The sequence below is a fragment of the Maniola hyperantus genome, chromosome 25 (assembly GCF_902806685.2).
Source record: "Maniola hyperantus chromosome 25, iAphHyp1.2, whole genome shotgun sequence".
Classification (NCBI taxonomy): Eukaryota; Metazoa; Arthropoda; class Insecta; order Lepidoptera; family Nymphalidae; genus Maniola; species Maniola hyperantus.
This window is the reverse complement of record NC_048560.1, coordinates 4,667,913-4,683,775: the sequence shown is the minus strand read 5'-3', so window position 1 is coordinate 4,683,775 and position 15,863 is coordinate 4,667,913. Positions and strand designations below refer to the sequence as shown.

Here is a 15,863-nt window from a genome sequence, read left to right as displayed (position 1 = left end):
TTTGCGTAATATTGTGGCTAATTCCGTTGTACACAATTTCTAAACTAAACTTAAATGGCTCGTCTAAATCTATTGCTATCCCTTTCATAATGTTGCTAGCGGAAAATAATAGCACTAGATTTAGACCTGTTAATTTAGTTTAGTTTAGAGATTGTGTACAAGAGAATCCGCCCCAATATTAAATATAAAAGACGTTAGGATAGGATAAACGAGAAACAACAAGTTAAAAACAGATGACTTATTTATTTTCTAAAGTTTAAAATCTTAATACATACGATTTGAGACAATTATTGGTAAATACATATGTCAATTATTAAAAGAACTTATGATAAGTTTACTTAATAGATATTCCTCTAGCCAGGTGTATCTCACTCCATTTATTGAGTTAATATTTTCAGTTTATATCATTTACCATTACAGTATGCGACAGAAAATAATGTAATCGACCTGTAGAAGAAGCTAGCGGTTTTGTAGAGCATTGTCTCTATCGTTTAGACCGACACATTGGTATGAGTGACAGAGATAACGCTCTACAAAGCCGAAATCTCATTCTAAAGGTCGATGTACATTATTTTCTGCCGCGTAGTGTATGTTTATATGTGTAATTAATCTATTCGTCCTTATCTGACTAAAGGCTGAACTTAATAATAATATTCTATCTCTAATCTATCGATCTGTTATTTGTCTAAAATTGTATGGTCGAGAGATTTCAGAAAGATTTTGGTCTAATTGCGAATTGGGTGATTTATCAATCTATTTGGTGGTAGAAAGTGGAACTTGACAGTGTGAGTGTCTGACCCGCCGCACTATTGGTTCGTCAGTCAACCTCTCGTACACATCCATCCATGCATAGACCCACGAAAATGAAGATACAGATAATTACAAAAATAAAAAAATATATAACACGTAAACTAACTCCTCACGCGCCATTTTAACTTTTTGTGTCAAATTTCATGTCAAAAGTACGATTTTAGTCCTTATTTTAAAGGTGAACCGTACTTTTGATATGACAGTTGACCCATAGAGTTAAAATAGCGCGTGAGGGGTCATTGTTTACGGACTATATGTAATCTTTATTCTTTTTCATTTAAATGCAAGAATTCTCATTTATAGCATATAATAATAATTACCACAAGGGTGTGCTTAAAATTCTTATTTTTTTGAACTTGTAAACAAACAAATGTATCACATTTAGTACAGTCATTTGGTGCTCAAAATGGGGGGTTACCTGGAAAGTTTTCCGGGAGTTTTGAAAATTGCTTATTTTATAGATTTTGACATTTTTGTGCTTTAAAATTTAAATGCATTTTTATTGCACTTATGGATCGAATACAATTTTTGTAATTTTTTTAAGAGCACGTAGAAATCTATAAAATCAATAATTTTCAAAACTGCCGGAAAAGTTTGCAGGCAAAACTACCACATGACTGGACTGATTGACTTAGCTCTTTTTATATACATTTTTTTTTACTGCTTCGTTTGCCACTTCGCAATTTCCTTCGGTTGATTGCAACCGTGGTTTTTCTTACAGTTTCTGTAAAAAAAATAAGATTTGACATAGTTATACTATTATATAGACATCAGTACCCATATTATAAGTGCGATGCCTACGTCCGATGCGTCCAGCGGTTTGAGCTGTGCGTTGATAAATCAATCAGTCAGTCAGTCAGTCACCTTTTCCTTTCATATATTTAGATTAGTACTAGCTGACAAAAAATAATAATAATAATTTTATGGTTTTACCACTTCAAGTTGTCTTAGCTGCAACTTTAGGTAACTGCACTGAACCAATTCTGATTCATCATCATCATCAACCAATAGACGTCCACTGTTGGACATAGGTCTCTTGTAGGCACTTCCACACGCCACGATCTTGCGCCGCCTGAATACAGCGGCTCCCTGCGACTCGTCTGATGTCGTCCGTCCACCTAGTGAAGGGTCTTCCAACACTGCGTCTCCCGGTGCGAGGTCGCCATTCCAGCACCTTGGGACCCCAACGTCTATCGGTTTTACGAACTATGTGCCCTGTCCATTGCCACTTCAGCTTCGCAACCCGTTGAGCTATGTCGGTTACTCCAGTTCTCCTACGGCTCGCCTCATTTCTGATTTGATCACGTAGAGAAACTCTAAGCATAGCTCTCTCCATCGCCCGCTGAGTGACTCTGAGCTCTCCTATGAGGCCCAATTCTGATTGACTAGCTTATCCTCGCGACTTTGTCCGCGTGGACTACACAAATTTCAAACCCCTATTTCAGCTCCTTAGGGGTTGAATTTTCAAAAATTCTTTCTTAGCATGTCATAATAGCTGTCTGCATGCCAAACTTCAGCCAGATCCGTCCAGTAGTTTGAGCTGTGATTGATAGATTCGTCAGTCAGTCAGTCAGTCACCTTTTCGTGTTCGAGGCTGTCCACAAGTCATAAAAAAGCAACTTACTTTTATTTTTATTAGTTGTATTTTTAGGACTCTCCAGTACTGTAAGGCTGCTTTTGGCCTTAGTATTAATCCGTTTGCTCCTTCTAGGAGTTATTTCTTCGGCACTGTCGACAGTTTCCTGGTTTATATTTTCAGTCTTTCTTTTTGAGGTAGACCTAGAATGAATTAATGTATGAAGGTGCCTTAATGTTTATTCTTAAGGATATTGATTAAGATTGCGATAGAATGACAGCTACAATGTCACGATCGCAATCACCTCTGATTGGTTGGCGTTCGCTCACTATTGGCTACAATCGTAGATAGAGTAATAAAGGTAGGTACAGGAACGTTTGCTTTCTCATTCCATTTTTGTCCCTTATCGTGTAACTGGTTTTTTTCAAGCATATATACAAGGAATGCAACTTTAGTTGCAAAACAAACTTAGTGGTATTTCTCATTAGTTATTTACTTGTTTTCACATAATTTAATACAAATATTGTTGATCGGTTAATAAATATATTGACTACTAAACAATGGTAATAATAATTGTCGTGTTATTCATCGTTACGTCGTGATATCGCTATCTCATACGCGGTTACACAGTACTTCAATCTACCTTTATTACTCTATCTACGGCTACAATGCATTGTTGCAACAAGAATAGCACGAATTCAGCCAATCACAACAATTGAGATTGTAATAATGATTGATGCAGGTTTTACAAAATCGACCTACTGTGCTCAGTAATGAGCCGGCCGCGATGAGTTCATGATGATGCGTTAAATAGTGATGCAATGACTTACCTGGTTTGAGTTTTCTTCGGATTAATTGCCATTGAGCGAGTGCATCGTACTGATACCTCCTTAATGGAATGCTGCTTCTTCTGGGCTTCAATTTTTTCGTCGGCTTCACGTTTCTTTTTAATCAAATAATATTTAATCATCGCCGGCGTGTAACCTTCAATTTCAGGATTGTTATCATCAGTTTCTTTTGAAATTTTTCGATTGATTCTGTTAGTCAAGTTAGCTATTACTTCTTTCATAGCGTAAGTCGGATTTTTGTCATGTAAAAATTCATTTTGCAATAATGGAGATTGGGTGTCAGAGTTTTCGGATGCACTCGACAGTTTCCTTATCCGGTACTTGCATGTTGAATCTTCATCTTCCTCTTCATTATCCGTGACGGGGTTACGCTCTTTGCGGATGATATCTTCGGGGTTGCCAGCTAAAATTTCTGCCCAAGTGAACTGTCGCGCTGAGCCCATAAATTTTCCGAATTTACCGATACTGTTCCTATGTCTCCTCACACTTTTGCGTTTCGTGACATTTTTCTGGTTCGACCGTAAATTTTTGGGGGATAATTTTTTGTCAAATATGTTGTGGGGCATTAAAGATTTTTTCAATCGAGCCACTAAGTCTGCATCAGAAATGAAGAAGTTTCTAGACACGCATGGTTTGCGGATCCCATCGTTTGATGTGTTCAATGTTTGCTTTAAGAGTTCTAGTTTTAAGTCATTCTCTAACGAGCAGACGTTTTCCCTTTCAAAAGCTTTCTTTATACCGTTCCGTGCGATAAAGTCTGGTGGAGTGTTTTTCCTACCGAGTCGTTTCGAGTAACACAACTTGTTTCTCATCGGAGACATAGGTGTCTCTGCGAAGTTCACATTCAATTCTTTATCCGGGACATATCCATTTTTCAGCAATTCATTTCTGAACAAACTTCTGCAATAATCATAATCGGGTTTTTCGGTAAAGTCCAGACTTTTTACATATTGTAAATATTTCTCCATAAACTGAGGGTAGAATTCAGTTTTGAAACACGTTTTGAGAAGTGATTTTGTGTCGTTCATAAAGTTTTTCTTTAAAACATGTACTAAGTCTGGTTCGGCTAAAACCTCTGTTGTTTTCCATGGTAAAGTCCCTGTGAGCCAATCGAGGAGGTTGAAACCCAGAGTTTCTAAGTCAGAACGTCTAGAATGTGCCCCAATGTGAGAATCTCTAGAACTATACTCCAAGGTGCCGTCATGAGCTTTTCTAGCATCCATATCAAAAGGCTTATGCTTTCCTTTGGAGTCTACAAATTTTGATGCAAGTCCATAATCAAGTAAATAGATTTGACCATTCGATTGTGACAAAACTGCTTCTCTATGAATTTCATTTAGATCTTTATTAATCAAAGTTTCATCGTTCGATTCTTCAGTATGAACCTTTCTAGGTGAGTAAATTTGGCCGAAATCATCAAGAAAATTTTGATAAGATTGGTCTGAGCACACCGAGCTATTCAAGTCTTCGTAATTGACATAATTTGACAGTTGTCTAAGATTGAAAGCATGATGACGGTGTAACGTTCTACTGTCTTTATCGGAGAGGATTTTTCTCAGCTTCCTTTTGACAGTGGCCAATCTTTTCTCATTGTCCTCTTGAGTTTCTGTGGAGGACCTCTCTCTAGTTTTATAGTCTTCGTCATCATAATAATTAGATGCTCTAGACCTTGTACTTTTAGCTTTTCTATGCTTTTTTGAGAGCAGTACAATTTGCTTATCGTCTTTTTGGAACGACGGTGGAGGCTTAGGGAGTCCCTTGCTATATTTATTACCGTCAAAACCTAGCATAAGGTTTGAGCTTTTTATATCTGAATGTGTATATCCTTTGTTATGTAAATACTCCAACACATCAAGTATTTGTATGGCTATCACGAGTACATTTCTCAAGTCCAGCACTTTAGTTCTCGAGATGACTTTCTGCAAGTCGACATCGTAGCGCGGCAACACTAGGAACCTGTATTTGACGCCGGCATTCTCATCAGTAAATGATCCACTTGCTATGTATATGGGCATGCCTAATCGTTTCCTCTTGTTTTGAAGTCTCCATGCTTTGACTGAAACACAATGTACCATGTTTATAATTATCTAACATAATATATTATGTAACAGCATGTTATTTTCTTAATGCATGATTAGAGCTTTCTCTAAGCAAAATGCTGAGTTAAACAATATACAATTTTTGATATGTACTTAATGTTATTTAGAAAGGACAATGCTCAAATTGTATAGGAAGAATACCCAGGCCCAGCACAATGCTAAAAAAACTGCATCAATTGTCTGCATATACTTAGGTTTTTTTTTTTAATCCAGTTAAACTCATTGATTTTCTGGGATAAAAAATAGCCAAGGTCCTTTCTGAGGATGCAAACTATTTCAATATCAAATTTCGTCAAAATTGGTTAAAATAGACGGGCCGTGAACAGCTAGCAGACAGATAGACATATTTAGACATATGAAGTATTAGCTGATGCCCGCGACTTCGTATGAGTGTAATTAGGTTTTAAAAAATCCCATGGGAACTCTTTGATTTTCCGGGTTAAAAAGTAGTCTATGTCACTCTCCAGGTCTTTATGTATACCCATATGAAAAATCACGTCAATCCGTTGCACCGTTGCGACGTGATTGAAGGACAAACCAACAAACAAACACACTTTCGCATTTATAATAAGGGTACTGATGGATGTGGATTATTATTGGTAATGTTTATATCTATGATAAAAAATTTGGTAATATTTTGTTACCTTCATTGACTTGTGCAGTCCTAATAAGACAATGTATTTCAACAAACAAAGGTCCATTGGTGTGTGGCTCAATTTTGACCACATACCGAGCATTTAGCTTAGTTACCTCCTTTTCTGTATCATCGGAAGCCAGATAAATTCTACCGAAGCTACCTCTGCCTGTAATGAAGAGAAAAAAAACCTATTAAAAAAACCGGGCAAGTGCGAGTCAGGCTCGCGCAATGAGTGAATTCAAAAACTATGATACATAAAAATAAATAAAAATCTGTTTTAGAATGCACAGGTGAAGACCTTTCATATGATATCCCACTTGATATATTTATCTTACTTAGAAAATTGAAAATACTAATTATTAGTTCATGTCCACAAGTTAATTTTTTTTTGTGTGATGTAACCACAAATTCACAGTTTTCAGATTTATCCTCAAATGTCAGCTATAAGACCTACCTACCTGCCAAATTTCATAATTCTAGGTCAACGGGAAGTACCCTGTAGGTTTCTTGACTGACTGACAGACAGACAACAAAGTGGCTTGTGCTTCACACAGCAGTGTGCACAGCACACAAACAGTAGATTATGATATAGTAACATTATTGTTAGCGGTTAAGACTTGGGCCTACTATTCAGGAGGCTTGAAGTTTGATCCCAGGCATGTACCTCTAACTACTTCTTCTTCGCTCTGGGCTGGTTTTTGCACTTAAACGTTTCCGTCTGTTGTGCGTTAACACCTCTACCTCTAACTTTTCAGAGTTATATGCGTATCACTTGGTTTAAGGGTGAAGGAGAACATCACAGGGAAATATCTGCATGGTTAAGAGTTTTCAAACGTGTGTGAAATCTGTCAACTTGCAGTTCACCAGCATGGTAGACTGTGGTGTAAACTATTCTCGTTCTAACAGGAGACCCATGCTCAGTAGTGGGCCAGCGATGGGTTGAGATGATGATGATGATGAACATCATTATGAACTCACATTTATTAAGAAAATGAAAAAACGGCCAAGTGCGAGTCAGACTAGCGCACTGAGGGTACCGTGTACAATGGTATTTTATCGACATTTTGCACGATAAATCAAAAACTAATATGCCTAAAAATAAATAAAAACCTGTTTGAGAATGTACAAGTAAAGCCCTTTCATATGATACCCCACTTGGTATAGTAATCTTACTTTGAAAATTGAAAATAGCAATATTTGTTCATGAAAACATTTTAATTTTTTTCTTGTGATGTAACCACAAATTCAGTTTTTAGATTTTTTCCCTCATGTCTGCTATAAGACCTTCCTGCCAAATTTCATGATTCTAGGTCAACAGGAAGTACCCCGTAGGTTTCTTGACAGACAGACAGACAACAAAGTGATCCTACAAGGGTTCCATTTTTCCTTTTGAGGTACGGAACCCTAAAAATTTATTGATTGATATCAAAGTTTAACAATTTAAGGGTAAAGCCCTGATTTATGTATGCAGGGATAGAAAACAAATACTATTAGACAAAGATGAAGATTTTGCTTACCTATAGGCTTTCCTATTCGCCATTTCTTTTGTAAAACATCTGTGAAGACGATACCTGGAGGCAACGCCTCGTCGTCACTGAAACTGACGTCCAAACTAGACGGCTCCTCAACAGGCTTCACCTTTTTAAGAACCGCTCGCACCTCCAACTCAGGCCCGCGGCGCGGCATTCTAATAATTCCAGAAAATATATTCTCAAAAGTTCATTGATCCTTACAGTTTTGTATCGGTCAGATTTTAAGATTACTTATTCAGAGACGCCTAAAATGATGTAATATATCTTTATAAGGTATGTTCGTATCTAGTTTAAAGTAGAATCTGTATACAATACACAGAGAATAGAAATTGCATTAAAAAAAGTTACCAAACAAGTATTATTTCTTATAATTACCTTCGCGTCCAAATATTATATATTTTTGCCTCTTCAATTATCGGTAGATAAGGAAAAAAACAATAACCTGATTAGCCACAATTGATTTGTACAAAAAAACAGATAAGTTCCGCTATTTTTTACTATTATGTGAAATTTGTGTTTTGTTAGAGTTCTAACGAAAGTTCGCCATGTTGATGAAAACTCAACCGATCAATTTGATTGTACTCTGTGATTTGATTAGACACGAGATGTTGCTAGATTTAAAAAAAAATGGAAAGAAAAATAACAAATAATTATTATTTACAATCTAAATTCACGATTTTTTGGTAATAAAACTCATTTTATCTGAGTACAATAATTAATTTTGGAACAAATCGTATTATTTGTTCAGTTTTACCATAATTTTTCAATTCCATTATCAAAATAATTTATTTATTATACTAGTAACACCGATGTTATAGCGAGTGCACAGATAATAAATAAAATAAGGCTGTCTATTCATTACTTGTTTGGTAAGTCTTTGAAATGTCTGCTACTTATTTTTTAATGTTATGTATTTAATATATTTTTTATTGTTTTAGTTTTAAAATATGACACAAATATCAGCTATATTGAACGACAGACTCGAAACATCTCTATTTTAGAAAAAAATTACACACTTAGTGCGTCAATAGTTAAACGGTTTAAGTTTAAGAAATAGGAACTATGAAATTGCTAACTAACAAACGCTGAGGCATACTTTATATTAGAATAATGTCTTATAATAAATGTTTTTAGTTTATTTAAAAATAATAAATTGTTTAAATGCTTTAGTAAGTGTTTAGTAATAAAACAATATTATATGGTACTTAGAAAGTCAAAGCAGATTTAATCATTATTTTGAGTCACTGTAGAAACCCGCCTCGATAACATTATTTTAGCACGACTTACCTTTATAAAATGTACAATGTAAGTTGTAACATGGTTTAGCGACAAGAAAGTCTAGTTATGTATAGCCTGCTTTATTTACCATTACGAAACGTAAAAATGGGCAATTAAATGGGCAAGTTGCCTTGCCGCACCCTTGCCGTCTAGATATATCGCGCAACTCAGTGCAATACTTATTGCAATTTTTCAAGTTATTCCTGTGTTATTGCATATTTAGCGTCTAATATCTAGCCAGATAAACTGTGTTTGTTGTAATATTAGTGAATTAATTGAAAGTTATGTTTTGAGAATACAGCAGCAAATTATTACTTTTACTACCTATCTCTATCTTGCTTTGTTGTATATGCGTGTCTCTTTCTATTGCTCGGTCGACAATCGACAAGCGGCCAATCATTCGGAAATTCAACCATCTTGTAACTAAGTGCAAATTCGCGCGCTTGGCTTTGATTTGAAACGAGTTCCCGCGCTTTTTTACTTATTTTTAATGACTGGCGAAGAACAAAATACTATGAATAAACGTCTGTGGTCAAACAAGAAAATAATAAAATTCATAAAAGAAGTTCACATGAGACCTGAATTATGGAATGTCTCCGTTAGTACATATCGAGATCGCAAAGCTAAGTTTAATGCTTGGAGTGCCGTCGCAGCACAATTCAATATTACGCCTGACGTGGCCTACAAAAAGTTCAGAAATCTGAGGACCTATGCACAAACTGAACACAAAAAGAAGGGTGGTAAACAAAATATAACTTGGTTCGCTTACGATGCAATTTCCTTCATTTTGTCAGTAGATGGTCGTGGTACAGGAGTATACAGCGAAAACTCTACTAAAACTTCCGTGAGTAAAACTATTAACTAACCAGTACGTAAATGTTACAGAAGTAACGTAGAAGTAACTTTCAGGAGCGGCCCTGTGAAAAACCAACTAAAAAGTAAAAAATAAGTACGGCGCCATATAGTCGTAACGTCGTAATTTTTTTGAATTTTTCAAAAAAAAATTACCTACTAAGATTCTAACGATACTCCATGCATCCATATCTATTTAGGCATTTAGAAGTTATGGTGGAATAAAGAAACTCACATACATAGTTACATACATGAACCCTGAAAACATTTCACTTGGTAGGTTAAAAATGGATTTAGACACTTTTCAATAAAATCTCGAAAACAGTTCATGAAACCTGAAAATCTCCAGCGTTTTTTAGATTGTAGATATGCAATATAGCTATGGGCCATTGTTGTTAATTTTCGATAACGATCGAACAATCGAAAACAATCGATTGTTTTTGATTGTTCAATAATTTACTTAGCAGTGTGCGTCTGGAACGAATGAATCGAAATTTGAATGCAATAGGCTACTTGACAATTTTTTTAAGTTGGTCTTAAATGGTTAATATTTGTCCTATTATATCAAAAAAATTAACACTATATTTTTTTGCGCCCTAAAAACCGTAAAACTTTAATTTAAAAAAATATTTTTCTTAGACAGGTGAAAACACTGTCGGCCATGTTTGGCCGATAGATTATCTGTGCTCTGACGTCATGCATTTGTAAACAACAGTATAACCCTGCTGGTTATACTGTTGTTTACAAATGCATGACGTCAGAGCACAGATAATCTATCGGCCAAACATGGCCGACAGTGTTTTCACCTGTCTAAGAAAAATATTTTTTTAAATTAAAGTTTTACGGTTTTTAGGGCGCAAAAAAATATAGTGTTAATTTTTTTGATATAATAGGACAAATATTAACCATTTAAGACCAACTTAAAAAAATTGTCAAGTAGCCTATTGATTTCGATTTTCGATTTATTTGTTCCACACCGTGCGCTTTGTAATGGATCTAACAACCAATTGTCGATTTTTGTTCGAATGTATTTTGTGAAAACGAATAAATTGACACTCGATTGTTCGATTAATTCAATTGTTTTTTTTTCATCGCTAACGCTAATCTTTGATTTGACTACTTGAACGATTATGTAAAACAATTTCCACTTTTCAGATAACCGACCACGACGATGATGACAGTCCACTTTCTGATGAATCTTCCGTTTCCTCGGAGGAACCACAGACAAAAATGGTTCCCAAGAAAGAAATCACATTGCAACCACTAAAACCAATAGAAAGGAGTGGATCTTTATTTAATGTAAACGAAAATAAAGAAAGAAACTCAAATACCAGTTTTGGAGAATACGTAGCGAATAAACTAAACACGTACGATGATTATACCCGTGCTCAAGCCGAGTTTAAAATAAGCAAGATTCTCTTTGATGCGGATATGGGTATGTTCAGACATTCGGAAAGGCAGTTTCCGCCTCAGTTTGCTACGATATATCCGAATTATGCAGAACAATCTGAGATGTCGGGAGGTAGTGATTTGAAGACCCAATGCAATTTTATAGAAACCCAGGATTTGCAAGGACCTTCTAACAATCGTACGTAGGCTTAGAATAGGCTAAATCGCCTACATCCTATCTCAGAGTGACATAATTATGAAGTGCTCGCACTATTGTTTTCTTTTGGGAATTGCACTTACCAAATTATGTTTTGCCGAAAAATTGAAAGAAATTATGGCATTTACCTACCTAATGTTTATTTACCTATGACTATCATATTATATTATTTGTTTAAAAAAATTATAACTTTGAATTTTATTTTATTGCAATAAAATTTTGGTATTTCCTTCAATCGCCAATCGCTTAATGTTTACAACAACATGTGGAAGTAGTTAACTAATAGTTAAGGTATAAGTAATAATTGCAACTTTAACAGACATCTACTATTGATCCCAGAAAATCTAAAAGTTCCCACGGAATTTTTGAGGATCTAAATCCAAGTGGACGAAATCACGGCCATTATCTAGTTGTTGATAACGTTGGTAATCCCAAAAGTTTTCAATTTATTGGTATTTTTCTTGTCTTCTAGAGATTTAAATGAAAAAGACTGGAATAAGTTGAAAGATGTCGAATCCAGAGCCTCAAGAACAGTTAAAAAAATCAAAAGATTGGCAGAAAGTAAAAAAGAAAAACACCCATGTTATTACTGGTCTGTGGCAGTTACAAAAAATAACCGCTACGGCCTACGCCAAGATACTAATGTGAAAAGAAATTAAATAGAAACGACAAACCATTTTTTTGGATTTATTATTCTCGTAGTGTTAAAATTCAAGTGATTTTTCTGTATACCGTATACCGTGCTCATCTCAACCCATTGCCCGCCGCGCCCGCCCCACTTTTCGGGTCTTCACCAGAGTACTTTTTGTCTTCTCTCAGGTTGCTCCATAGGTAGGGACTAATTTCAGATTATTTAGCTGCATATTGCTTACAAACCATACTAGAAGACATTCAAATTACAATGAATAGGTAGTTTTTGGTTTGTTTTGGCTAGATAAGTATGGTAGGCACTACAAGTAGGTACAATGATGCTACGGAATGAATATTTTTGTATTAATTTCTAGGTGACTTTGCTTTGCCACTTGCCGCTTTCCTTTGCTGCATTTGCTTGTAATAATACCTATAATAGTAGAAACAATATCTCAAATATAGAAATTAGAAATAGACTTGTTCGAACTTTGAATAGTAATATTCAACTGCTCGAGGAGGGAACGACGTCGGAGGAACACAGAGGGCCCCGAAGTCGAACTTTTTCACGTTCATTCAATAGTCGTCGGCCGTCCGTGCGCCTGTATGCACTTCTGTCGTACTCCTTTCGCGAACTTGTTTATCAACAAACAAAAATGAAGTGTGAGAAATGATAAATGGGATAAACATGTGGGGGGTTTGTTAACGTTTTGTAATGTTTAATGATATTTTACTTGATGTTATGTTAATTGAATTGTGTTTGGAAACATGGACGGTGCGAGCGCTGACTCGGATCACTCTATGACTTGGGAGGACTTTTTTGGTTTGTACTTTTTACGAGTTTTCTACTATTTATAACTTAGTTTTAGCTTGTCATACGTTCGTTTACTGCAACGTTTCTTCTACACCAATTTGGAGGAAAGATTTGTGTTTCTGTATGTTTGTAACGAATAAACTCCAAAACTACAGGACAAATTCTTTCACCATTAGAAAGCTACATTATTCCCAAGTGACATACCTAGGCAGTTTTTTTTAATAAGAGATTGAGAGACACGAAAATTGTTTTAAGCCACCCGTGCGAAGCCAGAGCGGGTTGCTAGTTTACTATATAGGTACCTACCTACTTTTTCTGTGACTTTGAAGGACTTTTTCAGCTGTTCTAATTTTGTTTTTTTGGGTTCCGTACCTCAAAAGGAAAAAAGGAATCCTTAAAGGATCACTGTTATCTGTCGTGTCTGTCAAGAAACCTATAGGTAGGGTACCTACTTCCCATTGACCTAGAATCGTGAAATTTGGCAGGTAGGTAGGTAACTAGGTCTTATAGCACAAAAATCCGAAAACCGAGTTGTGTGGTTCTACATCAAAAAATTAAAATGTGTTCTTGTAAACCCTTCGGCCGTTTTTGCACTCATCCGTGAAATCACAGATTCCGTAAAAATACGAATCGAATGAGTAGGTACTACCTACCTACCTACGTTTTTTTTGTGATTTTGTTTGTGGTGAAATAAAGATTTTTTTTCCAAAAATTTTTCTGTAGTTAGACTATGCCCAAGACTGGGCCCAAAACTAGTTTGTCTCCTTTCGTAACCAATTTCAAACCCCTATTTTATCCCTTAGGGGTTGTATTTTCAAAAATCCTTATCTTAGGGAATGTCTACGTCATAATAGCTATCTGCATGCCAAATTTCAGCCCGATCCGACCAGTAGTTTGAGCTGTGCATTGATAGATCAGTCACTCAGCTTTTCCTTTTATAATTATGTATTTTTTTAAAATTCAGATACAAGTTAGCCCTTGACTGCAATCTCACCTGGTGGTAAGTGATGATACAGTCTAAGATGGAAGCGGGCTAGCCTGGAAGTGATATGGCAGTTTTTTTTAAACCCACACCCCTTTGGTTTCTACACGGCATCGTACCGGAACGCTAAATCGCTTGGCGGCACGGTTTTGCCGGCATTTATATATATTTACAAATACAATGTAGAAAATAGGTACCGATCTACCTACCCATCTATCTATCTATAGTTAAAAAAAAACCGGCCAAGTGTGAGTCAGGCTCGCGCAATGAGGGTTCCGTACTGCAGTCTTATTTTTTCGACATTTTGCACTATAATTCAAAAACTATGATACATAAAAATAAATTAAAATCTGTTTTAGAATGCACAAGTGAAGCCCTTTCATATGATACCCCACTTGATATAGTTATCTTACTTTGATAATTGAAAATACTAATTATTAGTTTATGACCTCAATTTTTTTTTGGGATGTAACCACAAATTCACGGTTTTCAGATTTTTCCCCTAATACCAGCTATAAGACCCACCTACCTACCAAATTTCATGATTCTAGAACAACGGGAAGTACCCTGTAGGTTTCTTGACAGACAGACAGACAACAAAGTGATCCTATAATGGTTCCGTTTTTCCATTTGAGGTACGGAACCCTAAAAATAGGTACCTACCTATCCTATGTCGTGATTTTCCCGAGGCTAAGTCGGGAAGGGACAGGTTTGCTTAGCATTTCCCCTTATGGCATGTGTGCATTGCGCTCCATCGGTTCATTGCCTGCTGGTACTCTTGCCCGCCCACCATGGGTACCTCTCGAACGTGGAAAACAACGTGTTTTACAAATGCTGAAATTATCATCATCATCATCATGATCAACCCATTGTCGGTCTCCTCTCAGAAGGGTTTAGCTTAGGCTATAGTCTGCCCAGTGTGAATTGGACCGTTACAAGATAACTCCGTTGTCTGTCGTGTCTGTCAATTCGAGGGAATAAAAACCTTTAGGTTCTTTTGTTGACCTACAACACAGAGAATGCAACCTCAAGAATACTCAAGAGTACGCATATATGCGTAACCTTGTAATATATGCAAGGTTTTGGCGGGGGACAGGAGAGAGTGCTTTGTTGTGATTGGTGGACTCAAAAGTCACGTACCTAATCAAGACAATGTGCGGAATGAGGGTACCGAACGGGCGTGGGCCGACTTGTATCATGTATGCTAAGCAACTGCATAAGCTTGGCGATCGGGGGTGTCCGGCTATTAGGCGTCTATAGGTGGTGGTCTGTGACCTAGAATCATGAAATTTGGCAGGTAGCAATGTCTTATAGCATAAGTAAATGAAAAAATCCGAAACCCGAGTTTTGTGGTTTTACATCACAGAAAAAATTAAAAAGTGTTCTTGTGAACCCTATCGTGTGCGAGTCCGACTCGCACTTGACCGGTTTTTTATTTTACGGAAGGTGGCCGAAGCCGAAACTTCATTCGGACACTATTAGGTATCACTACTTAGTACTTACAACCCAACACCACCTTGAAGGTCTCTGTCGTTAAGACCGACAAAACGTCATATATAGCTATGAGTGACAGAGGCAACGCTCTACAAAGCCGAAATGTCATTCTAATGGCCGATGTAGGTGGGTCAATCAATTTTTAAAGGTCCCGAGCATAATTTTCTCCTTTTTTTTTTTTTGCTTCATTTTCAGCATTTTACTATTTCATTTAGAAGAGGATTCTTCGTAGATTAAGATTATATAAGCAGCAGTGATGTTGATTAAATACATTTGTGGATTTAACTTCACTAACCGATCTTTTCACGGGAAATAATGTCCTTTGGACAACTTACCCAGTAGTACTTTTTTAAATGTTAAATGCCCTTAAGAATTAAAACAAATTCTTCTAATATTAAATAATAAATAATATTTTGATATTTGTTCTATGTACACCCAAAATACGAAATATTTTTATTAAAATTGAAACGAATGATGTCTTTTGGACAACCAAATTATGTTTCATATATAAAAAACATTAAGTAAAGCGAAAATAGTGATATTTTTTTACAAAAAACTATTAAGGCAAGGTTGTTACGTATTGTATTATTGATTTTACTAAATTAAAATGAACTGATTCTCGATAAAACTGAATGAATGAAGTATAATGTGATTTTCATATGGGGACATCTTAGTTGTCCAGAAGACATATTTGGTTGTCCATGGGAC

The 15,863-nt window shown here is 36.0% G+C and overlaps 3 protein-coding genes across 5 annotated transcripts in view; 2 read left to right on the top strand and 1 right to left on the bottom strand.

The window, feature by feature from the left end:
- Positions 1-223: 223 nt before the first annotated feature.
- On the bottom strand, positions 224-8,071 carry LOC117993984 (uncharacterized). 3 transcript variants are annotated; one of them, XM_069507130.1, is made up of 6 exons: positions 7,878-8,071; positions 7,488-7,747; positions 5,978-6,136; positions 3,217-5,290; positions 2,435-2,589; positions 224-1,534 (listed from the first exon to the last, which is right to left on the bottom strand). In XM_069507130.1, exons 2-6 carry the CDS (start codon positions 7,654-7,656, stop codon positions 1,452-1,454), a joined length of 2,640 nt encoding a protein of 879 aa, XP_069363231.1. In that variant the 5' UTR covers positions 7,657-7,747; positions 7,878-8,071; the 3' UTR covers positions 224-1,451. The 3 variants fall into 3 exon arrangements, with proteins under 3 accessions (XP_069363231.1, XP_069363230.1, XP_069363232.1); XM_069507129.1 differs by having other exon boundaries at positions 7,488-7,657; XM_069507131.1 differs by having other exon boundaries at positions 7,488-7,657; positions 7,945-8,054.
- An 830-nt stretch (positions 8,072-8,901) lies between these two features.
- On the top strand, positions 8,902-11,414 carry LOC117993919 (uncharacterized). The gene is made up of 2 exons (XM_034981798.2): positions 8,902-9,624; positions 10,788-11,414. Exons 1-2 carry the CDS (start codon positions 9,271-9,273, stop codon positions 11,226-11,228), a joined length of 795 nt encoding a protein of 264 aa, XP_034837689.1. The 5' UTR covers positions 8,902-9,270; the 3' UTR covers positions 11,229-11,414.
- Positions 11,415-12,438: 1,024 nt separating this feature from the next.
- Positions 12,439-15,863, top strand: part of GEFmeso (Guanine nucleotide exchange factor in mesoderm) — a 115,519-nt gene continuing 112,094 nt past the window's right edge. Inside the window, exon 1 of the mRNA XM_034981788.2 lies at positions 12,439-12,688. Coding sequence (XP_034837679.1) covers positions 12,634-12,688 — 55 coding nt within the window. The 5' untranslated portion in view covers positions 12,439-12,633. The remainder of the gene's footprint in view (positions 12,689-15,863) is intronic.